Source organism: Coenobita brevimanus, chromosome 24 (genome assembly GCF_032717465.1).
Source record: "Coenobita brevimanus isolate Jiangsu-jjx chromosome 24, ASM3271746v2, whole genome shotgun sequence".
Taxonomy (NCBI): domain Eukaryota; kingdom Metazoa; phylum Arthropoda; class Malacostraca; order Decapoda; family Coenobitidae; genus Coenobita; species Coenobita brevimanus.
Window position 1 is genome coordinate 15,022,852 of NC_136977.1, and position 26,304 is coordinate 15,049,155.

Sequence of the window (26,304 nt, forward strand, 5' to 3'; positions counted from 1 at the left end):
GGGATATTTTTCTCTCATGGCGTCTCTGGCGGATTCCGATAGTGACGAGTTTATTCCTCATGAGGATAGTTATTTAGATGAATCAGATGATGATTCAGCAGTGTCTGATGTGTCAGTAGATGACTATGATCCTGAAAATGATAGCGAGGTTGACGTGAGTGAGGAGGAGGAGGAAGTTGGTAGTGAGCTTAGTGACGCCACACTCTTGGCAACAATTGGGTCAAGGTCGCCATCACCATCATGTGTGTCCACACACTTCAAGCTCAGCTTACGAGGTAAATAAATATGCCATCCATCTGTGCATGGCATTTTTTTTCAAGCCTGTTTGTACAGTAGTTACCTGGGTAACAATACTTTAGTATAAGATATGTAAACTTATAATGATTTGCATGATTTTATAATCATTTTTTTCATTACCAAAATCATGCTGGGTTTATGTGATCATCAGTATACAAACAAATCACAAAGAGTGAAGAGTTTGGACGTGGCAAAAAAAAAAAATACACTACCCCTCACACTACGGGAGGGGGAGCTGTCAGGTCTGTATGGAGGGTAAACGTAGTGTTTACACTGGGGGGATGGGTCGGTAAAGAAGGGTTTAAGAGCATTCATTGATCACTGGCACAATCGTCACCTGACCATGGGATGGTGAAACACTCACTACGGTTGGTGAGAACATAACTGCGCTTCACGGGGGTATCTGTAGGGGTCCTGGGTGGAGCCATGGTAGTGCTGTAGTATTCCACGAGGCCAAACAGAAATGCAGACAGATGAAGGGGCAACCGATCAGCAAGGCAGAGTGCAGGAGACTGGGCAGCTCAGCCGGTCGGACCGGCGGTGTGCAGTCTGAACTGTTGAAATGGCCGGGATAACCATGATGAACAACGATAAAGGGTATAGTTTTATAAATGTCGAAACAACGAACTGTCGAATAATGGTCGCTCGAAAAACGAAGGCATGGTGTACTACCTTCTGTATTTCATCTCAATACAATATATTGGAATAGGAAGAGAGAAGACTGTGCTAGGCCAGAAAGACCTTATAACCAATGCTGGGAATGCTACTCATAAAAAGTAGCGGCGCTCCCATTCCCGTTACTAGCTCGAAAAAGTAGTGGCGTTACTGGTTTCGCTACTTGATAGGAAGTGTAGCGGCGCTCCTGCTCCCGCTACCACTACTTTAGATATGAAAAAGGTACACGAAGTAAAAGTTAACAAAAATTTGTGATACAGCAATACACTATATACTGTTTTAATAATATCAGTCAGTCTGAGTGATTATGGTGTGTACCAGTAATGTCAGTATATACTTATACTGGAAAAAAAAAAATCATATACATGTCGGTGTCACTTTAATGAAGCTTAGAGCCGAAGGTACAAGAAAAAGCTATTTACTGTATAATGTTACAAATGTCCTTTTACACTGTTACCTAGCATACCTACTGAAAGTAACACGTAAATAAAAGGCAAAGAAATATGGCCAACCACTGACACATATTATACAGATTCATTATATTTTCAATTATACCTGTTTAAGATATGTACAAAAACGAAAGTGAAAATTAACTGGGACTTTCTTTTAAAGGCTACTTACACAATAGCAATGTTTTTTCCATTACTTTAAACTGAAAGTAACATACTGTTATGAAATAATAACGTAGAGAGTAAGAATTAGTCTGAAAGAGAGAGTGAGGGAAAGAGCAGCAGTTAGAGACAGGAATAGTTAGAGGTATGTGTGTGTGTGTGTGTGTGTGTGTGTGTGTGTGTGTTTTAGCATTGCATACATCTAGCTAACATCCTTATTTATCTTTACTTAAATGGTCGATAATTAACTAGCAAATTCCTGTCTAATTATTGCACATACTAATAAATAATAATTAATAAATTACTGATGTAATGTAGGACAAACATCATTAACTGACAGAAATGACGAAAGTATTATTTTTCGTCATTAATAAATACACCCAAGCCATCGGCATATCTGTATGTACTCACCGACTCCGGACCTGTATTCGTCTCGTGAGTAGCGAGGAGCGCGGTAACGCGTAAGTATGGCCAAAAAGTAGCGGCGCTCTCAGTTCCGCTACTGGCTTCAAAATGTAATGGCATTGCCACCATCACTATTAAAATAGTAGCGGCGCTATTCCCAGCTTTGCTTATAACGCGATGGAAAAGGAGGTGGAGAAGAGGGACAGCAAGCACAAGGGAAAAAGAAGGAAAGGAGGGACAGTTGAGGAGCCGAAAGGGATTGAGTCGGGACCAAAGGGGCACCAAAACCCTTAAGTATCGCCCACATCTCTGCAGACAATACCCCCCTCAGCATAAATGCATTGCATTAGATATGCAAAAATACATGTGGCCCTCCATCTTTGCGGAATCAACTTTCGCAGGTCTTGCAGATTCACGGATTGCCCCTCTGTGGGGCCAAGACTGAATTTAATGTGTATGGTTGTAAGAAGTTGGGGTAAATATGTAGCTGATGACTTGCCCACATGTGACATCAGCTACTTGCGATATTTCATGCTGTTTTCAGGTCCCAAATATGGTTTACCAGATACAGTATGTGCACACTTGCTCACAGGGGGTGATTTGTGGCTATATAGTAGAGGTACTTACGGGAGGGTGCACCAAACATTCGCGGAAAATCCACATTCGCGGGGGTCTGTGTTCCCTAACCCCCACGAATGTGGAGTGCTGCCTGTATAGTCAGATAATCAGTAACATTCATATATTATGAAACGATTACCTTAAAATTCTTCCCAGCAGCTCCACTTAAATACTTCCAGGTCCATGAGGTACATACAACATCGTTTTGTAGCATCAAACAGGGACTAGGTAACCAAATATCCAGTTTTAATTTGCAACACATAATCAACACCGATCCCTCCTCCACAACGTTTGGAGAAGAGGGTAAGAAAGAGACAGCGATGAAGACAGTGGAATGAAGAGGTTACCAAATGGGCAACTAGCATCAATTAACCCTTTTGCGCAAGATGACTCAATATGAGTCATAATCCTTGCAATCTGAAGAGTAACCGATGATGCAACATGATGCAAATTCCCTATAAATGATCATAGAAACTTTTCCTGCATATGAATTTGCATCAAATTTTGGTGAATCAAAGGTGAGGATGGCCAGGTCTAAGGGAAATATATGACAACACCTAGGAGCTTATTGGAGGGGCAAGCGGCCTATTTTTAGCTCAGTGTTCTCCCAGCAGTCAGCCTAGTAGGGTGTCTGAGCACGCAGCCCGCCATTTTATTCTGCATTTTCTATTACCGCACCATCCATCCCTTAGGTGTATCATAGTGATAGTGTGTTATATATAGTGCAGTGTGCTTGTGAAGAAGGTTTATTTTCAGAGAAAGCCAAATTTGAAAACTCATAACCGATTTTTACTGTTCCCCTCCTATTACACTGAAACTACAATGTCATGCAAGGGCTTATCAGAGAAGGAGTACATGAAATATTTGTTTAGTGGAAGTGAAAGTGAAGAATGCAGTGAGAGCAAATCTGATAGTGAATCTGGTGAGGAGGAGAGAGTGAGGAGGAGGAAAGGAAGGCCAAAATCTCCCCCAAGGGAGGAGATAAGCTCAAAGCTGCGGTCAAGGCCGCGGCAATTAGCACTACAGACAGTAGTAGCACCATCACTACCACCACTCCTTTCACCACTGCCACCACTGGTGTAACTACTCCTGTCACCACTGCCATCACTCCTATGACATCCGACACCACTGCCATTACTCCTATGACAACTGACACCACTGCCATCACTCCTATGACAACCGACACCACTGCCATTACTCCTATGTCAACTGACACCACTGCCATCACTCCTATGACAACTGACACCACTGCCATTACTCCTATGACAACTGACACCACTGCCATTACTCCTGTGACAACTGACACCACTGCCATCACTCCAATGTCAAGTGACACCACTGCCATCACTCCCATGACAAGTGTCACCACTGCCATCACTCCTATGACAACTGACACCACTGTTATCACTGCTACCATTCCTCCCACCACTGGCATAACCCCTGCCACCAATGGTGTCACACCTGCCACCACTGGAACCACCATGACCACGGAGACTGAGCCGTACCATACTGACGAAAGCATACAGCAGTAAATCACACTGCAAACACACACACACACACACACACACACACACACACAGGCTGTGATCATACCTGTCCTCCTTTCTGCAACTCCATCTCCTCTCAAGAAACACTACAACACTACTAGAGGATGCGAGTAACCTGCTTATTTGTCTAGTTTTTATACTATTGTATTGTAAGGTATAAATTGTGTGTTTACTAAATATTTCTCATAGGGAAAATGTGGTGTATTTCACTGCTGTTCTCTCAGTCATTTTACCCGTAAAGTATAGGTCGCATAAAAAATCTGAGGAATGCATGATCAAGCTAATGATTTCTTATGCATACATTTGTAATGCAAAGTAACCTATCTGTGCAAACAATTATTTGGGGAAAAGTTCCCGAAGACGAACATACTCAGTGCTTTACCATGAGCAACCCATCGTAACTTTTCGAAATTAATTTTCTCAATAACAATAAGGGTTATATCACTGTGAATTATATCATGAGCTTCCTTAAACTTTGGGCTACAAAACTGGATAGAATTTACATATATGTTTGTTACAGTGTCACTAATAACATATGAAATAATAAGCAAATCTAACGTCTTTAGGTGATTTTCGTAGTTTTTTTCTATTTACTCAAAAACTATTGGACAGATCAACTCGAAACCTGTCTCTTTTGAAAGATCTTTAAATTCTCCATATAGACATGTCCTTAGCAACTGGCATCATGAGAAATAATATTCACAGTGATGTTGGGAAGTTATGAGAAGCTAGTTTTCACATAAGTAAGGTTTATTCTTGCTTCATTTCTGTACATTTATTCATCTATTTTTTTTTTCTTATCTGACAGTATAAACATCAGCGAAGATGACGGAATGCAATTTATAATATAAGCATTTTCCAAGGGTAAATTTGGTCACAGAATTTTTTTCATTTCCGCGCAAGCAGAGGCAACCTGAGTGGGGTTTTGGTTCCGTGGGAGGTACTGAAACTTATGGTGTGCGAGAAGGTTAACACTGGCAGTAGTCAGAATACTTGAAGCTAGTCAATCCTTGGATTGAAGTTGTTAAGCCCCGTTCACACTCTCAGGCAGTGACCGGCAGACTGTGCCCTCATTGGGCACAGTCTGTCAGGCATGACTGTGATGTTCACGCTGCTGAGCAGCTGGTCATGTTGGCCAGTAGTCAGTAGGCGGTCGGCAGTGCTTGAGTACGATATCACCATGCGCAACACAGATGAAAAGAAAAAACAATAGCTAAGTATATTAATTGTTGCAACAATAAAAAAGAAAATAAAGGACAGAGTGCAGAAAAACAATCTGGTTAAAGAGCAAGATGTAACTTTTTGAGGATGGCAGGTTGGTTGGTCCAATCACGGTGCCAAACCACCAAGAGGCATCTCGTGATTTCGCTTAGCTACAGGCACTGGTTGGCTGCTGGTTTGCCTGTCAAAGTTGCCACAGCTTTCAATGACAAGCTTATCACTCGTGCCTGCCAGGCACTGCTCGATAGCGTGCCTGGGCTTTAAGATCTTATGATTGCTTTGATGTGTTGCACAGTTTATTTGTGTATTACCTACAGGCATTCACTATCAACTGCCAGAACAAATAACTCAGAGTCAAATGGCCACCCTGTACGGGATTATGGCGTCTGGCAATAGATAGATAGAGATAGATATAGCTGTGAGAAGAGCACGGTGCTTATTTCAACACGACTCACAACGGTTTTATCTCTTATTATCTTTTCCAAGAAAATTCTTAGCAATTATTCAATAGGACATGTTTTCTAATGTAGTGAAAATGAATAAAGGGATGGGATGGTAATCAATTTTGAGGGTTTGTTTTTGCCTAACATATATTTGCCACTAATGTTGACAACGTTTCAACACTAATATATTTCATCATCAGTTGGCATGGAACAAAATCATAATAATTTACAGTAAGTTTCATTCCCATGACAAAATATTCACTCTTCATAACATTATAAAATTCTCTTCAAAATAACATATGTGATCAATATACAGTAATCCCTCCAAGATCCAACATAATAGAGCCAAAGGCATGGCTGGGACTTGGTTTTGTCCGGGACTTGGGAAAAATGCCCTTAGACAGGTACAGTACTTATAGACCCCAACCGAACCTAACTTTGAAAGCCACCTAAATAACTCCCTACTGGACATGCACAGCACCTATTTAAGACTCCAGTCACACAAATAAGGGACAGAAACTATAAAATAAATGAAAAGGAACCAGAGAATGAGAAATCACAAGTTAGTAAGGAAAGTATTTAGCAGTGTACAGTCATTACTCGTTTTACGATGTTTTGGTTAACAATATTTCGCTACAATGATAATAGAAAAGTTCCACCCCAAAATTCGATTTATAATAAATTTCCTGCTACAATAATTTTGCCATCGGAAAGCGCCTGGCACACGCAAGGTGACCGTCGTTTGTCTCAGGCACGATGGCGGCGCCGGCGTGCAGGCATTGTTATGGTTCAGGTCCCGCCACCCCTTCAAAGCCCTGTCTTTTCAACTTGTTCATGTGTGCCCCCCTGTTATCGTCACCTCTCACCCAAACATCGTACTAAAGTACTGTAGATTTGTGTGCCCAGTGGTAAGGTCAGTGCTTATGTAAGCCCCAGTACTATGGTTGGTGCAGGTATGGGTCCCAGTGCTAAGGTTGGTGCAGGTATAGGCCAGATTCCCCTCCCCCTAACCTGTTCCTGTCTGACTCAGAGACTGAACACTAGTGCCTGTAAGCACAGGCTGTCTCCCAGCCTCGGAGGGGACGACTTGGACCAACACAGGAAGGAATGAAGGTGGGTTGTCATTCATGGTTCAGTCTTGGTTAGGTGACTTTGGGAAGTTGAGCTGACATAACCCCCCTTTTATAATGGGTTTCAATGTACCGATTTATGATAAAATTGGTATACAATAAGGCATGACCTAACGTATCCCCATCGTAAAACGAGTAATGACTGTACAGGGTACTTACGACCCGTGCATGGCTGTTGCGAAGATTAACCTGCCTCCTCTATGGCTCTGACAGTGGTGAAGGTGCACTTGAAGCACATACAGTAATCCAGCATTGCGCTGCACTAAATCCTTTGCAGATTTTTTTTTTTTTAAAGCTAGGAAAAAGGAACCAAAGGCCACGAGCCCACAAACAGTTCCCTCCAAGAGAAAAACGAGATACAAGAGAGAGCAAAATTCAAGATCCAATCATTTCGAGATGCCTGGACACACTGCGTTTGAAAGACTGGAGATCATAGGAAGCAGGAAATACAGACAGAGGGAGACAGTTCCAGAGTTTAACACTGCACATTCTGTTCTTACTTGCGCCACACCCGCACTCTGCACTTGATCCTTTGCACTCTGAATTCTAATTTCTTAACACTGCACAACACTGTAAATTCCCATGTGGTCTAGTGGCAAGGTATTGCAGTTTATTCACTGTTTATTCATAAAAGTGAGCAAGTGGGCAGCCATGACAATGAGGGTGCAGTCACGACGATAGGCAGGCAGGAAATGCGAAGGATGCAGGGGCGCTCTAGTGGACGCACCAAAACACAACTGTTCGTCACCACGTGGCAAATTTAGATCAGCATTTTTTTTTTTTTGCATTTTTATGTTTTTTGGCCATTTTTTATGCCTGAGGACCCGAGCCAAAAATGTCCGGGACATACGGTGTCCGGGACTTGGGCATCCAGGTGTTTAAGGAATTACTGTACAACATAACTGTCCAAATGAATATAATATTTTTGTATGAAAACAATACATTATTGGATGAAATTACTAAGAAGGAAAACAACACATTATCGGATGAAATTACTAAATCAAAATAAATCTGCCACTTTCATTCAACTCAATATCTTGTCCACAGACCATTGCTGGCAATCACATCTTGAAGGGGGTCAGGTAGTGACAACGTGATTTTTTTTTCTTTCTTTTCGTTTATGCAAGGAAGAAGGAACCAATGGCCAGGAGCCTACAAACCATTCCATGTGAATGATGTGGGGCTAACACTTATTACTTCATTATACTCCGCATTCATTCATTAAATACTGTAGTGGTAGGTGGGGGCGCTCATCATCCACTAACTCGATGTAGTGCTGCTCTCAGGTGTCTGCCCTTTCCTCTCCTCCATCCTTCTTTCCTTCCATCCTCTTCTGTCTTTCTTTCCTTCAATCTTTCCTCGTCCTTCTGCCTACGGGAGACTTTACACTCCTTCTTCTGTCTTTCTTTCCTACATTCTTTCCTCTTACTTATGCCAGAGGGTGACTCTACAGTGAGTGACAAGCCAAATGGTTTCCTGTACACCGGGAAACCATTTACTACGCTGGCTGGTAACCATATAACCAAATTTTGGCACCTGGTGGTTTAGTAGGTAACTACGGCTCTCCAACTGGATTGAGCTGATGAAGGTTTATATCCAAGGGGTGGTAGGGATTTATTGCTCATGTAATGCCACTCAGGGATGATTGAGGCTGGTTACTCTCTTCTTAACCCCTTAAACGCGGCTGTGTACAGTCGTTCCCCCCCCGAGTGGCGGGGTTGTATCGCGGTCTGAGTACCTGTAGGAAAATATTCGCCAAAAATCAGAGATTAACCCTAGAACATTATACTTGGTATGGCAGATAGTACTTACATTCAGCTTTCTCCACAGACAGGTGTTGAGCCTTCGTGGACTACCCAAGGACTTGTGGAGACTTGCAAAGTTGGGTAACCAAATCTTCACTTTCACACCTCCAGCAACCCGGTTTCCCCTCTACCACAGCCTCATTCTGTCACAGTAAACTTTATACTACAACGTAAAGGTAGTTAGGAATCCGTATTTGTACAATAAGCACTGAAAATAAGGCTAAAATTAACGGAGCGTACGGCCGACATGGACTGTGGCGGCGGTCTTCCTGTCACTCAACAAACATTTCCATTTTCACAGCTAAAAACATGTATACTACATTATTTTCAATCATATTACTTCCCAAAAGATCACCACGGCGCGCTTTTTATTCTGCCTTACGTCCGCCACTTTATTTTCGTTCCTGTCAGCCGCTTGCACTGACTGGGAAGAGCTAGAACTCGCCATAATCTCACTTTGAAAGCCTGCAGTAAACTGACGCTAAACAGGGGCAAACCGTGAGAAAAAGAGCTAGTGTTACAACTGGGGAATCAAGCGTTTCCTAGTAGCATAAACTGCTTGTGAGAGGAGAGCGCAGATTTACAGTTCTGAGCGCTCAGAGCGCTGCCATGTATCACAGCCAGCCTGGCCGGGCCGTGGTGGGGGGGGGGACAGGGGGAAAACGCGATATTTGGCAACAACTGAGGTCAGTAGTACAAAGGTAAAGTATGCTAGTTGTAGCTAGAGGGTGGTGGTACTGATAGACAATACCAGCTGGAGCCTGCTTGCCCGCGGTTATTCAAAATTTACTAGAATTGCAAACGCGATGACCCGCCGTCATGTCCTTTTGGCCAAGCGTCGCAAACGCGACGATCCGCGTTTAAGGGGTTAAATGTCAGGGCCAACTTGCCCAGCCTTGGGCTCCTATGCTCCTCATGGGGCAATGTAGGATTGGATGATGAATGATGAATGAACATATTCTCTGTAAATTGTTTCATACCACTTATTAGTCATTAACGTTCATTTACGTATAATATGACGAGAATATTTGCTTCAACACCAATCAAAAGTTCAGCCAATCATGTTCCACCTGACAGAGGCTCTAGGTTCTGAGTGATTCATTCATAAAGATACACATGCTTACTGAAGGGAACTGCCAGATGTCTCCATTAACTCCAATATTTTTCTCGCACTTTCTACTCACCCTACTGTACATATAAGGTATATTTCAAAAGCCTCACCTTCAGATAATAAACCAGCATTTCATTGAGTGATGGATCAGCATTTAGATTTACAAGATAATATTTATTCTTCTCTACACTAATGCCCGAGGCCTCCACACTGATGCCCATCTTCTCCAGTGCTTGCTGTCTTTCCTGCTGCACACGCTCTGTTGAAATATGACATGGAAAACATTTATGAAAACTGGAAGCAATGAATGGTGACAACAAGCCTAATTACATGGGAAAGAAATCAATGGATGATCATATCTTTTAACTAGTGAAATACAAAAACTGCATGAAAAATCTATCGATCTATCTATGGTCAGATGCCTTAATCCTGTAAGGGGTGGCCACAAACAAATCCCCTCCATGTCACCTTGTCCCCTGCCATTTCACTGCCCTTCTCTCAGTTCACACCCCCCCTCTCTCCTATACCTCTCCACTCCATCTTTCCATTTCATCCTTGGCCTCCCCCTCCCTCTCCCCCCTTCCACCTCACTCACATAAACTCTCCTCATCAGCCTCTCGCTCTCCATCCTCTCCATACGGCCAAACCAACTCAAGGTTTCTCATAATGCTTCCTTTCACATCACACCACAACGGTCCTTCACTTCCTCATTTGTCAGTCTGTCAATCCATGTGACTCTACATACTCCTCTTAAATAACTGATTTCCACTGCTCTCACTCTTGACTTCTGTCCCTCCAATGAGGTCCAAGCTTCACTTCCATATGTTAGAGTTGGTATCACAATACTGTCATGCAGTGACTTTTTACTTCCATGCTCACTTCCTGTTCCTTATTACTGCTTTCAAAGAACCAGCAGAATTTCTTCCTTGTTGTTCCATTTCAAGCACTTCACCCTCTAAACTTCCATCCTTACTCATCACACAACCCAAGTACTTAAATGCAATCACATTTTTCATTTCCTCCTCAATCAACCTCACTGTACATTCAGTGACTTCACTTCTCTCGAAAACCATAACTTTGCTCTTCCCCACATTCACCTTTAGATTCCGTTTCTTACACACTCTCCCAAACTCAGTCACCAAGCCTTGCAGTTCCCCTTCGTCTTCACTTAACAACATTGTACTGACAGCAAACAACAGTACAGGGAGTTTCCAAACACGGCCCTCTCTCGTTGGGGCTGCTCCAACATCCACTGCCCTAGCTTGTATCTCTTTTATAACCCTATCCATATACAGATTGAATGCCCATGGAGACATGACACATCCCTGTTTCAATCAATTCAAATGGAAAAATTCACTCAGTTCACTGTCCACATGCACTGCAGCCTTAGTACCCTCATACATACTTTTCATGGCATTCAGCAACTTCCCATCTACTCCATATATTCTTAATTTTGTCCACAATCCTTGTCTATCAACCCAGTCATGTGCTTTCTCCAAATCCATGAAGGCTGTATACAACTTCTTTCCCTACTCTAGAAACATTTCCACTAAAGACCTAAGAATGAATATCTGATCTACACAATCTCTTCCCTTACTAAAACCTCCCTGTTCTTCTCCAACTAATATCTCTGTTATTGCCCTAACTCTTTTAATAAGTATCCTACCATATACTTTTCCCATTACACTAACATGGCATATCCCCATATGATTACCACACACTTCTTTTTCCTTTTTTCTTTTGTACCTGACTTCCAATCCTCTGGTACTTTCCCTTCCTCCCAAGCTAATCGGCACATCTTCCACATCCACTCTACTATTATCTCTCCCCCATGCTTTTGCATTTCACCACACACTCCCATCAATTCCTAGGGCTTTCCCCACTTTGACTTTCTTCATTGCTTCCACAACTTCCATCCTACTGATTTCTTCCTTTCTTCTCACATCCCTCCTTATTCCAGCCATTCCCCAACCACTTATATTTGCATAACTTCCACTCTCAAGTTCAACAACACCTTAAAGCATTCCCTCGATCTGCTCACTTTTTCTCCCCTCTCCACTACTAATCTACCACTTTTATCTATCACTCCTGAACTAACTTCTTTAACACCTTGTTTAACTCTCATTACCTCTTTCCAGAACAGTTTCTTACATTCCCTCCACTTAACACTCATATTCCTCATTCATTCTCTTCTTACTCTTTCTTACCAATTTTTCACCTCTCTTTTCCTTTCTACATACAGTATAACTCTCTCTTCCACCTCTCACCTTCCTCCACACCCCTGTTTCTCATCCACTCACTATATGCTTTCTTGTTTTGTCCCACAGCCTGTCTCACCTCCTCATTCCACCATGCTGTTCCCTGCCCTCCCATTCGACTTGTCTTCCCCCAGCACACCACCTCACATGCTGCACAGATTTCTTCTGTGAATATCTTGCACATATATTGGTATGAACAACACATGAGTGAGAATTAAAATGCACGTGCAGTTTTTTGGAAGGAAAGATAATTAAATGATCAGCTGTGTATGCAGTATGGTAGAAAAGAAGATAAAAATGACTCAAACCATCATCACTAATATTAATTCCCTATTTGATGGGTACAATACAGAATCAGGGAGGCACATAAGAACTACCAACACAGCACTCACTGCAATGGGCAACATATCCATTCACTCCCCCAAAAGCTTGAGGTACAATGCCCACTGACATTGCTGGGTTCAGCAAAAATTTGGCTGGGTGCAAGGCTGCCCATTCATAGCCATCCAACTAACAACTACTGCCCAATCCAGGCACACCCATGGTTCAAACATTTCTAGTGTGAAGGATGAAGTACTAACCCTCTTGGGAACAATGACACAAATCGCATAATATCAGTGTTGGGCTGAACAGTAACTGATAACTCATTTTGTGCCATTTTGGACAAAAATACTGTATAGTTTCATCAAAAATCAAGTTTTCATGGGAAATGCATCTAACTCAGTGCATCATAGAGGAGTGTATGACTGCTAAGGGTAATGACATGGTAACACTATCTCATCTATTTTATGGCTGCCAGTGAAGATAAAGCAATAATGGATTGTTGGAAAATTTTTTAGTTTTTGGCGATTTCGTAAAAAGCTGTCCATTGTATCAAAATTTAGAAAACACCACAAGAAAGCTTGTGAAATTCTGCATCTAGACACATGCTTTGCTCTTGAGTAGTGCGGGCAAAATTTTTTGCTAGGATAGCTGGAACTTTTTCAAAGCGATCTTTACCCTTGATCAGTATATTCTCACTGCATTTCTGGGAGAAGGAGGGAGGTGAGAAGACAAGAAGAAATCAGTAGGATAGAAATTGTGGAAGCAATGAAGAAAGTCAAATTGAGGAAAGCCCCAGGAATTGATGAAGTGTGTGGTGAAATGCCGAAGCATGGGGGGGAGAGAGTAGTAAAATGGATGTGGAAGATGTGCAGATTGGCCTGGGAGGAAGGCAGAGTCCTGCAGGATTGGAAGTCAGGTATAGTTATTCCCTTGTACAAAGGAAAAGGGGAAAAAGAAGAGTGTGGTAATCATAGGGGCATTTGTCTTCTTTGTATAATAGGAAAAGTGTATGGTAGGATACTTATTGACAGAGTTAGAAAAAGAACAGAGGAATTAGTTGAAGAACAGGGAGCCTTTAGGAAGGGAAGAGGTTGTGTAGATCAGATATTCATTCTTAGATCTTTAGTGGAAAAGTTTCTAGAGAAGGGAAAGAAGTTGTATGCTGCTTTCATGGATTTGGAGAAAGCATATGACAGGGTGGATAGACAAGGATTGTGGAAAGTATTAAGAATATGTGGAGTAGATGGGAAGTTGTTGAATGCTGTGAAGAGTATGTATGACGGTGCTAAGGCTGCAGTGCGTGTGGATGGTGAACTGAGTAAATTTTTCTCTTTGAAGGTTGGGTTGAAACAGGGATGTGTCAAGTCTCCATGGTTGTTCAATCTGTACATGGATGGGGTAATAAAAGAGGTACAAGGTAGGGCAGTGGATGTTGGAGTGGCCCTGGTGAGAGAGGGTAGTGCTCGGAAACTCCCTGTACTGTTGTTTGCAGATGATAATGTGTTGTTGAGTGAAGATGAAGGGGAGCTGCAAGGCTTGGTGGATGAGTTTGGGAGAGTGTGTATGAAACGGAATCTAAAGGTGAATGTACGGAAGAGTAAAGTGATGGTCTTTGAGAGAGGTGAAGTCAGTGAATGTACAGTGAAGTTGGATGGTAAGGAATTGGAAAATGTAAGTACGTTTAAGTGGGTAGTGTGATGAGTAAGGATGGAGGTTTGGAGAGTGAAGTGCTTGAAAGGGTACAGCAGGGAAGAAAGGTTGCTAGTTCTTTGAAAGCAGTGATAAGAAACAGGGAAGTGAGCATGGAAGTGAAAAAGTTACTACATGACAGTATTGTGATACCAACTCTAACGTATGGAAGTGAAGCTTGGATGTTGTTGGAAGGACACAAGTCAAGAGTGAGAGCAGTGGAAATGAATTATTTAAGAGGAGCCTGTGGAGTCAGACAGGCTGACAAATGAGGATATAAAGGAGCGTTGTGGTGTGGATGTGGATGTGATAGGATGCATTAGGGGGAATGCACTGAGGAGGTTTGGCCATGTGGAGAGGATGGAGGGTGAAAGACTGACGAGGAGTGTATGTGAGTGATGTGGAGGGGGAGGCCGAGGATGAGATGGAGTGATGGGGTGGAGAGGTATATGAGAGAGGGGGGTTTGAGTTGGGAGCAGGGCAGTGAAATGGCAGGGGACAGATCGATGTGGAGGCGATTTTTTTGTGGCCACCCCGAAAGGGATTGAGGTGTCTGGCAATAAATAGATAGATAGATTTCTGTAGTTACACTCAACAGTTTTTTGTGTCTTTATCTGCTTATGTTATAGTAGAAACAATACTATTATACTATTTATACCGACATAACCAATTTCCGGGGGTTAATTTGGCCGTGGAATCTTTTTTTTAATGCAATTCCCTAAGCTGGTTTCTAAGCTTGGTTATTTGCTCTGTTCATGCCACAGAAACTTACTGGAAACTTACAGTTCCCGAGAGGGTTAACAGGATCTACCTTAATGACAGTGACACTTGCTACATGTCTTGTAGGCCACAAGTAATTAGAAAAAAGGAGAAGGAAAAGGCAGTGGATAAAGCCATGGATGGCCCATATATTTTGTGTTTATCGCAAGAGGTCAAGTGAGGGTTGAATTAAGTTTTTCCTGGTCAAGTGATAATTTACTTTTGTTAGTATTCATTTTTACATAATTATATTTTTCACTGTCCTATATGGCAGATGGTTGTAGGTGGGGGCGTTCATCATCCACCCACTTATTGTAGTAGTACTCTGTTTTCTTAGGGTAGCTCTACATTGTGTGGCAAGCCAAATGATTTCCTGTAAACCAGGAAAGCATTTACAACGCTGGGTGGTGATCTTACTGTATAACCAACCAACACGTGTTCCCTACATGGCAACAAGTGGGTTGGCAAAGGGTTAGTGCCCCTCCCCAGAAAACAACTAACTAAAAATATGAACAAGAAGCCTTGGACCAGGACTGACCAAAAGGTGACAACTAAGGACCGAACAAAGGATATGATATGGATTGCTATGTGGAATGTAAGGGGTGCAAATGAGGGGGTGAAAGAAAGAGATTGTCCAGGTGCTTGAGGGTGCAAAAGTGGATGTATGTGGATTAACTTAAACTAAATGGTGAGGTAAGAGTGTGAGAGAATGGGAGTATGGATGAGGTATATGTGTGGGAGTAGGAGAGAATGAGTGGGCAAAAGATGTAGTGTGTATTGTAACAGATGGAAGGAGAATATAAGAGAGTATGGATCAATTGGCTCAAGGACTGTGTGGGTATGATTGAACGTTGGACTACAAATAAGGGCGACTGTGTGTGTATATGCACCAACACAAGATTGTGCAAACAGAGTGAGAGAAAAGTTCTTGACAAATGTGGAAGCATGAATGGAAAAGTCTGAAAGGAGTGAGAGTGTGTTTTTGATTGGCGATATGAATGGTGAAGTGGGGAATGTGAAGGTGGATGGAGTAGTTGGTGAGTGGGGTGTGCCTGCTCAGATAGATGAGAATGACAGTGCTTTAGTGGACATTGTGCCATGAGGCGGTTGATGATAGCCAATACCCTCTTCAGGCACAAAATAATCCATTGGTATATGTGGCGAATGATGAGAAGGGTGGATGGTGAACTGAATGAATGGAAGGCAATGACTGATTATGTGTGTGTGGATGAAAGGATGTCTATCTATCTATCTATAGCCCGACGCTCTAATCCCGCAAAGGGTGGCCGCAGACAAAACGCCTCCAAGTCACTCTGTCACCCACCATTTGACTACCCTCCCCCCAACTCACCCCCCCCTCCCTCATATACCTCTCAACTCCATCCCTCCACCTCATCCTCGGTCTACCCCTCCCTCTCCCTCCCTCCACCTCACCTACATACACCCTCTTAGTCAGTCTTTCATTCTCCATTCTCTCCACATGTCCAAACCACCTCAGTGTATTTCTCCTAATCTTTTCAACCACATCCACATCTACCCCACAACGTTCCTTCACTTCTTCATTCGTCAACCTGTCCCTCCACGTCACTCCACATGCTCCTCTCAAGTAACTCATTTCCACTGCTCTCACTCTTGACTTGTTCCCCTCTTGCAAGGTCCATGCCTTGCTTCCATACATCAGGGTAGGGATCACAATACCATCATGCAGTGACTTCTTAACTTCCATACTCACCTTCCTATTTCTCATCACTGCTTTCAGTGTACCAACAACCTTCCTTCCCTGCTGTACCCTTTCACGTACTTCATCCCCCAAAGTTCCATCCTTACTCATCACACTACCCAAGTACTTGAATGCACTCACATTCTCCATATCCTCACCATCCAACCTCACTGCACACTCTGTGACTTCATTCCTCTCAAACACCATAACTTTACTTTTGTTTACATTAACTTTCAGCTTCCTCCTCCTACACACTGTCCCAAATTCATTCACCAAACCTTGCAACTTCCATTCATCTTCACTCAACAATACTGTATCATCAGCAAACAGCAACACCGGAAGCTTCCAAATCTCACCCTCATTCATTAGGGCCACCCCCACATCCACTGCCCTACCTTGCACCTCCTTTACAACCCCATCCATATATATATTAAACAGCCATGGAGACATCACACACCCCTGTTTCAGTCCCACATTGAGATCAAAGAACTCACTCAGCTCACCATCCACTCACACTGTAGCCCTAGCTCTCTCGTACATACTCTTCATAGCACTCAACAATTTCCCCTCCACTCCATATATTCTTAATACCTTCCACATACCTTGCCTATCTATTCTGTCATAAGCTTTCTCCAAGTCCATGAAGGCAGCATACACTTTCCTTCCCTTCTCTAGATACTTCTCCACTAAACATCTTAGAACAAATATCTGATCTACACACCCTTTTCCCTTCCTAAATCCCCCTTGGTCTTCTCCAACTAGCTCCTCTGTCATATGCCTAACCCTATCAATGAGTATTCTACCATATATTTTACCAGTCACACTAAGAAGGCAAATACCCCTATGGTTACCACATACTTCGCTCTCCCCTTTTCCTTTGTACAGAGGAACAATTATACCTGATTTCCAGTCCTCTGGAACCCTTCCCTCTTCCCAAGCCAATCTACACAACTTCCATATCCACTCCACAACAATCTCACCCCCATACCTAAGCGTTTCACTACACACTCCATCAATTCCTGGGGCCTTTCCCAACTTAATCTTCTTCATCGCTTCCACTACTTCCGACCTACTGATCTCTTCCTCCCTCCTCTCATCTCTTCTTCTCCCAGCCATTCCCCAACCACTTATACTCACACTGCTCTCACTCTCTACATTCAACAAATCCTCAAAGTGCTCCTTCCATCTCCTCAATTTCTCTCTTCTCCACAACAATCTATTATTCCTATCATTCACTCCCCTACTATTTCCCCTTTCACACTGCCTTACTTTCTTTACCTCCTTCCAAAACAATTTCTTACTCTCCCTCCATTTCACACTCAGATTCCTCCCAAACTCTTCATCCACTTTCTTCTTACTCTCCTTCACCATGGATACAAGAGCATATAGAGGTTGGGGAAGTGGACTTTCTGACCACCACTTGGTGGTAGTCAGAATCAGTGTCCAAGTGAAATGGAGAAAAAGAAGAAGAGAAGGACAGGAGGAAGTAGTATATGCAAGGAGGGTGGAAAAGTTACAAGAGCATGAGAAAAATGCTGAATATAAGAAGGAAATGAAGGAGCAACTGGGAAAATATGGATTGGAACAGATGGGGGACACGGAAGGTGTGTGCAAGATATTCACAGAAGAAATCTGTGCAGCATATGAGATGGTGTGTGGGGTGAAGAGAAGACAAAAGGGGGTGCAGGGAACAGCATGGTGGACTGAAGAGGTGAGACAGGCTGTGGCAGAAAAGAAGAAAGTAGATAATGAATGGATGAGAAACAGGGGTGTGGAAGAAGTTGAGAGACAGAAGAGAGAGTTATATGCAGAAAGGAGGAGAGAGGTGAAAAGATTAGTGGGAGAGAGTAAGAAGAGAGTGAATGAGGAATTTGGAAGGAATTTGAATTTAAAGTGGAGGGAATGTAGGAAAATTTTCTGGAAAGATGTAAAGAGAGTTAGACTGGGTGGCAAAGAACTTAGCTGGGGAGTGAAAGATAAAAATGGTAGATTACTAGTGGAGAAGGGAGAAAAAGTGAGCAGATGGAGAAAACACTTCAAGGAATTGCTGAACATAGAGAATGAAAGTAAAGCAAGTATAAGTGGCTGGGGAATGGCTGGGAGATGGAGGGATGTGAGAAGAGAGGAAGAAATCAGTAGGATGGAAGTTTTGGAAGCAATGAAGAAAGTCAAAATGGGGAAAGCCTCAGGAATTGATGGAGTGTGTGGTGAAATGCTGAAGCATGGGGGAGATAGTAGTAGAATGGATGTGGAAGATGTGCTGATTGGCCTTGGAGGAATGTAGAGTCTTGGATGACTGGAAGTCAGGTAAAAGGGAAAAAGAAGTGTGTGGTAATCATAGGAAAAAGAAGTGTGTGCAATAGGAAAAGTATATGGTAGAATACTTATTGACAGAGTTAGAGAAATAACAGAGGAATTAGTTGGAGAAGAACAGGGAGGTTTTAGTAAGGGAAGAGGTTGTGTAGATCGTATATTCATTCTCAGATCTTTAATGGAAAAGTTTCTAGAGAAGAGAAAGAAGTTATATGCAGCCTTCATGGATCTGGAGAAAGCATATGACAGGGTGGACAGATAAGGATTGTGGAAAGTATTATCCCCTAAAGTACTAACAGGATCGATCAATCCTTTTCCAGAATTTCGCTTGATGCCTAATAGGATCGATAGAGGAGCCCTTGTAAAAAACTGTGGACACTAGGCTTTGGCCCAACTGTGACGTATATCAATGCAAACCAATGAGAACAAAGTCCTGAGTAGGGAGGGGGAGGATCTGGGCCCCTACCCATGGTGGTGGGGAGGGTGATTCCACCCCAACGCCCTCTCGCCACCTACCTATACCCCAAACCTTTTGTTCCCTCTCCCCCTCCCTTGCTTGTGATTGGACTCACAGTTCCTCTTACCAACTCTATAAAGCTGATTTTTCCATGCCACACTCCCTCCACTATCCTCCCTCATTCTCACCCCTCCACCCCTTCATACACCCTCCACCTTCAGCTACTTTCTTGCTGTGGCTAAGTGGTAAACATTTAAAATATGTGAATGACATACACACTTGCTGGTGTGTAAAATCAGGATCTTTCATTCTATAATACCAACAAAAATAAATAATTGTGCAATTTTTTTTTTTTTTTCTCCTCCTATATGCAAGGGTTGCCAATGTCAATTTCTGACAATCTTTGACAGGCTATAGCTCAGAAACCAGTTGGTCTTTAATTCTCTGGTTTGTGGCATAAGGTGTGTAAATTCAAGCTCTAAACCTAGGGCATAACACTTTTTACTTCTGTAAGAGTCAAAAAATCGGCTCTATATACAAATTTTCATACCGGTATGGTCGAAAGAATCCAGGCCTTTAGGGGTTAAGAATATATGTATTAGATGGGAGATTTTGAATGCTGTGAAGAGTATAAATGAGGGTGCTAAAGCAGCAGTGCATGTGGATAGTGAACTGAGTGAATTGTTCTACTTGAATGTTGGACTGAAACAGGGATGTGTCATGTCTCCATGGTCGTTCACTCTGTATATGGATGGGGTTATAAAACAGATACAAGGTAGGACAGTGGATGTTGGAGTGGCCCTAATGACAGTGGGCAGTGTTTGGAAACTCCCTGTACTGTTGTTTGCAGATGATACTGTGTTGTTAAGTGAAGATGAAGGGGAGCTGCAAGGCTTGGTTGATGAGTTTGCGAGTGTGGAAGAAATGGATTCTAAAGGTGAATGTAGGGAAAAGTAAAGTTATGGTCTTTGAGAGAAGTGAAGTCAGTAAATGTACAGTGAGGTTGGTTGAGGAGGAAACAGAAAATGTGAGTGTGTTTAAGTACTTCTGTAGTGTGATGAGTAAGGATGGAAGTTTAGAGGGTGAAGTGCTTGAAAGGGTACAACAAGGAAGAAAGGTTGCTGGTTCCATGAACGCAGTGATAAGAAACTGGGAAATGAGCATGGAAGTGAAAAAGTTACTACATGACAGTATTGTGATACCAACTCTAATGTATGGAAGTGAAGCTTGAGCCTTATTGGAGGGACAGAAATCAAGAGTGAGAGCAGTGGAAATGAGTTACTTGAGAGAAGCGTGTGGAGTCACATGGAGAGACAGACTGACAAATGAGGAAGTGAAGGAGGATTGTGGTGTGGATCTGGATGTGATAGGAAGCCTTAGGAGAAACACAATGAGTAGTTTGGCCATGTGGAGAGGATGGAGAGTGAGAAACTGGCGAGGAGAGTGTATGTGAATGAGGTGGAGGGGGGGAGAGGGAGGAGGAGGCCAAGGATGAGATGGAGGGATGGAGTAGAGAGGTATATGAGAGAGGGGGGTTTGAGTTGGGAGCAGGGCAGTGAAATAGCAGGGGACAGGGCGACATGGAGTCGATTTGTCTGTGGCCACCCTTTACGGGATTAAGACGTCTGGGAATAGATAGATAGATAGACTATATGGCTGAAACAAAAAATATTGACCATTTACACATGTCATGATATTTCAAATTTTCCATAATACAGCTTCTTTCACTCAATGGAATTAGGAAGAAGTAAGCACCTGCCACTCTCATACCCTTGCATCTTGCAATACTGACATAAATATCACTATTGTATTAATATATATTTATTTATAGATGCCATAATACAATAAGGGGTGGCTGTTTGTCTCTGAGTTAGTAGTTTTACAGAGTGGGGCACTACCCCTCTGCTAATCCACCTGCTGACATGTAGGGAACACCACAAGTCGTTTGGTTATATGGTTACCATTCAGCATCATATATGTTTTTAGCATATGGGAAATCATTTGGCTTGTTACTCAATGTAAAGCCGCCTGTAATGGAAATAAGACTAATAAAATGAGAATGGAAAACATGAAAGAAATAGGATGAGAGGAGGGTAGACAAAGAAAATGAGTGATAAAGGTGACAGAAGAAGTAGGCAGTATTACATCAAGTGAGTGGATGACGGTCATCACCACGTATCATTATTACAAACAGAGTAAATGAATGGGCCATACCTGTTTTTTTAAGTTTATTTTCCCAAGTTTCGGACAGGTTTGTGATAAGCTTCTCGCTCTCGTGTAGTTTTTCATTCAGGCTCTCCTCCTCCTGCAGTGAGGCAGGTCCATCCTTGGTCATCTGTCTCAGAGTCTGGAAACAGTTATAAATGCTTTTACAGCTACAACAATCAATATATAAAACAGAAATAGACACTAAATATTGCCACTTAAAACATAGTTCTGTAGATATGAACCTGATGGACTGCATCAATTCCTGCTTTTATCAGAACAAAATCAGAGTTGTTCCCCTCATTCACTCTGCATATGAAAAATACCATAAAAAAAAAAAAACACTACATTTACAAAGATTCATAATGACTTGATGGCAAAAAACTTGTTCCTGAATTTCCTTACTCTTGGAAATGTTAAATCTGTATACAACTTTTGACACAGTAGATCATCATATACAGTATATATAGATATATATATATATATATATATACAGTGCATCCAACTAGTACGTGCCTATATGGGCAGCAGAGGATGTCGCGTACTAGGAATTCGCGTACTGTGAATACATAAACTTATGGGAAAAATTACATATGGGCAGCACCCCTCTTCATGGGCAACCCTTGAGACTCCTTTCAGACCTAAATATTGTACTATACAGGGAAACTAACTAAGACATTACCTAAGATAAAGTAAACCTACAAGATCATGGCTTTACTAGGTAAATCATTGGTGGTATGTGGTGGCAGCCATCATCCACTCACTTGATGTAGTGCTGCCTACTTTTTCCTTAGCCTTTATCATTCTTTTTCGGTGCCTGCCCTCCTCTCTTCCTACCCATCTTTCCTGTCACTTCTCAGTGCTTTTCTTTCCTTTACAGGTGGCTTTACATTGAGTGACAAGCCAAATGGTTTCCTGTAAGCCAAGAAACCATTTACAACACTGGGTGGTAACCATATAACCAACCCATACGTGCTCCCTACATGTCAACAAGTGGGTTGGTGGAGGGTTAGTTCCCCTCCCCATAAAACATATAACTCAAAGTCAAATGGCCACCCCTTACAGGATTATGGCGTCTGGCAATAGACAGATAGACCTTTACTTGTTATTGCTTCTCGGGAGGACAATGTTGCGTACTCGGGGTAACCCCAGATTTGGGCCACCTTTCGCTGCCCGTCTCGCTAACAAGAAGTTCAATTCGTGTACTAATAAAAAATACACAAAAAAAAAATAGGTCCTTGCGTACAAGGGGGATCGTGTACTCGGAACTCGCGTACTGTGGGAATGTACTGTTATGTAAGTAATCCCTCAAATATCCGAACGCCCAATATCCGAACATCCCCACTAACCGCACATAATCATCCCGGGATCCAATATTCCCAAAATGGTCCGGGGGGGGGTAATCCTGCCCGTAATTTGAACTTGGCGCGCAGGGCGCAGGACAGCTTTGATGTGGTGCGTCATTCCTCCGACGTCCGCTAGAGCGCCCTGCATCCTCCCCACTTTCCGCCTGTCTCTCATCGGAAGTGCACGCTCGTCGTCATGGCTGCCCACGTGCTCGCTTTTGTGGTGGTGCATTACCTGCTGCTCTCGTGCCTCTCCTTCGTGTGTGTGATGATGGCCCCGCCGCCTGAGAAGAGGTGAACTGGGAGGAATGGGACTCAGGAGGCAGCGAAGATTTGTGGGGCACTACAGTATATTATTAAATATAATAATGACTAATGTGATGACGCAATGGGTCAGAGAAGAGACACGGTTCCGAGGTGAGGACACACCGCAAGGTTAGATTTACTGTTTACCAAAGAACCCGATGTAATAGAATCACTGAAATATTTCTGTCCTATAGGAAAAAGTGATCATGTGGTCACTGAGTTCCAGATGATAATAAGGAACGTCAAGCCAAGAGACAAGCTTCACAGACAGGGAAGATACAACTTTGGGAAAGCTAATTTCACAGGACTGAGAAACTTTTTTGAAAATGCGGATTGGAAAAAATTTAGAGAAACAAGAGAGATACAAAGGAAGTGGGAAATCTTTCTAAACCTCTGCAATTTAGGAGCGGAAAAATTTGTACCAAGAGTAAGAGGGAAAGAAAACAGGAAAAAGGAGTGGTTTAATAGAAGGTGTATGATAGCAAAAAAAGAAAGAGATAAGGCATGGAACAACTGGAGAAAGAGGGGCAACACCAGAACAAAGGAAGAATATAAAAGAACTAGAAATGATGGTGAGGATATGGAGAATGTGAGTGCATTCAAGTACTTGGGTAGTGTGATGAGTAAGGATGGAACTTTGGGGGATGAAGTACGTGAAAGGGTACAGCAGGGAAGAAAGGTTGTTGGTACACTGAAAGCAGTGATGAGAAATAGAGAGGTGAGAATGGAAGTTAAGAAGTCACTGCATGATGGTATTGTGATCCCTACCCTGACGTATGGAAGCGAGGCGTGGACCTTGCAAGAGGGGAACAAGTCAAGAGTGAGAGCAGTGGAAATGAGTTACTTGAGAGGAGCATGTGGAGTGACGTGGAGGGACAGGTTGACGAATGAAGAAGTGAAGGAACGTTGTGGGGTAGATGTGGATGTGGTTGAAAAGATTAGGAGAAATACACTGAGGTGGTTTGGACATGTGGAGAGAATGGAGAATGAAAGACTGACTAAGAGGGTGTATGTAGGAGAGGTGGAGGGAGGGAGAGGGAGGGGTAGAAAGAGGATGAGGTGGAGGGATGGAGTTGAGAGGTATATGAGGGAGGGGGGGGGGTGAGTTGGGGGGAGGGGAGTCAAATGGTGGGTGACAGAGTGACTTGGAGGCGTTTTGTCTGCGGCCACCCTTTGCGGGATTAGGGCGTCGGGCTATAGATAGATAGAAATGATTACACAAGAATACGTAGAGAAGAACAAAGGAATTTTGAAAAAGGTATAATAGACAAATGCAAGGATGAACCCAAACTATTTTATAGGTTTGTTAATGGCAAATTGAAACAAAGGGAAGGAATCACTAAACTGAAAGTAGAAGGAGAGGTCAATAAAGATGTAGCAATGCAATCTGAAATAATGAACAAATGTTTCCAATCAGTTTTCACTAATGAAAAAGAGTTTGTGGAAGGGGAGGGAGTGACTAGAAATGTACCGGTGATAAAAGATATAAAAGTGGAGGTACAGGAAGTGTACAAATTATTGGAAACTCAAGATGTAAGGAAAGCCCCAGGACCTGATGAAATTTCTAATTGGGTACTGAAGGAATGCAAAGAACAACTGGCAGATAAAATTCACAGTTTAATCATGTGTTCTCTGGAAGAGGGGAAAGTGCCACAAGAATGGAAGAGGGCAAATGTGGTACCAATTTATAAGGGAGGAAACAGGGAAGAACCCCTGAATTATAGACCAGTGTCTCTAACCAGCATGGTTGCAAAATTGTGCGAGAGAATCCTAAAAGACAGATGGATAAAATATCTAGAAGAGATGAATATTTTGGCCGAATGTCAGTTTGGATTCAGAAGTGGAAGGTCATGTGTTTCTAACTTGTTGAGCTTTTACTCAAGAGCGATTGATGAGGTAAAGGAGAGAGATGGTTGGGTGGATTGTGTACTTAGACTTAGAGAAGGCCTTTGACAAGGTACCCCATAAGAGACTAATGTGGAAACTAGAATATATAGGAGGACTGAAGGGGAAACTCCTGGAATGGATGAGGGACTTTTTGAGAGACAGACAAATGAGGACAGTAATAAAGGATAGGATGTCTAGATGGAGGGAAGTAACAAGTGGAGTCCCCCAAGGCTCGGTGTTGGCGAAAGTAATGTTCCTGATTTATGTAAATGATATGGTAGATAGAGTGAACAGTTATGCAAGTCTGTTTGCTGATGATGTAAAGATCTTGAGGAAGGTAGAGGTTGAGGAGGATTGTAAAATGCTGCAGGAGGATCTGGATAGGATACATGATTGGAGCCGGAAGTGGGAAATGAAATTTAATGTAAAGAAATGTAAAATACTGGAAATGGGTAAAAGTACCAGGAGGCCATCAATGAATTATTTGTTGGGTAATGAATTAATCACTAAAATGAGAGAAGAGAAAGACTTAGGAGTGCTGGTCCAAGATAGTTTATCACCTGAAAAGCACATTAATAAGATAGTTAGAGAGACTTATAAACTCCTGACTAACATAAGAGTAGCATTTCAGTATATGGATGAGGAGATGATGAAAAAATTGATAGTGGCCATGACCCGCCCCAGGTTAGAATATGCAGTGGTAGTGTGGTCCCCACACAAAAAGAAAGATATAAACAAGATTGAGAGAATACAAAGAACAGCAACCAAGATGGTCCCCAGTCTGGCAGATCTGTCATACCGAGAGAGGCTGGAAAAGCTGGATTTGCCTTCCTTAGAGAAAAGGAGAAAGAGGGGAGACATGATTGCAGTGTTCAGGGCCATGGTGGGAGTAGATAACATTGACTGAGAAGATCTATTTTTATGGGATAAGAGAGCAACAAGAGGACACGGAATGAAATTGAAAAAGTCAAGCTGCTTGAAGGATATCAAGAAATATAGCTTTCCTTACAGAAGTATAGATTTATGGAATAGCCTGGACAAAGAGATCATCCAGTCTAAAAACTTAAACGAGTTTAAAGCTAAATTTGACTTACGAAGAAACAGTGATGGGAACCCACGAGCATAGCATATTTCGTGTGTATCTCAATTAGGTATACTGGGTAAATACATAAGTATC

The 26,304-nt window shown here is 42.5% G+C and overlaps 1 protein-coding gene across 5 annotated transcripts in view; it reads right to left on the minus strand.

The window, feature by feature from the left end:
- The window catches only part of Khc-73 (Kinesin heavy chain 73), a 1,251,394-nt gene that overhangs the window by 718,818 nt on the left and 506,272 nt on the right, over nucleotides 1-26,304 (minus strand). For all 5 annotated transcript variants that reach the window (XM_080267622.1, XM_080267621.1, XM_080267623.1 and 2 more), the window contains exons 10-11: nucleotides 21,598-21,730; nucleotides 9,974-10,122 (exon numbers count right to left, since the gene is read on the minus strand). In XM_080267622.1, coding sequence (XP_080123748.1) covers nucleotides 9,974-10,122; nucleotides 21,598-21,730 — 282 coding nt within the window. The remainder of the gene's footprint in view (nucleotides 1-9,973; nucleotides 10,123-21,597; nucleotides 21,731-26,304) is intronic.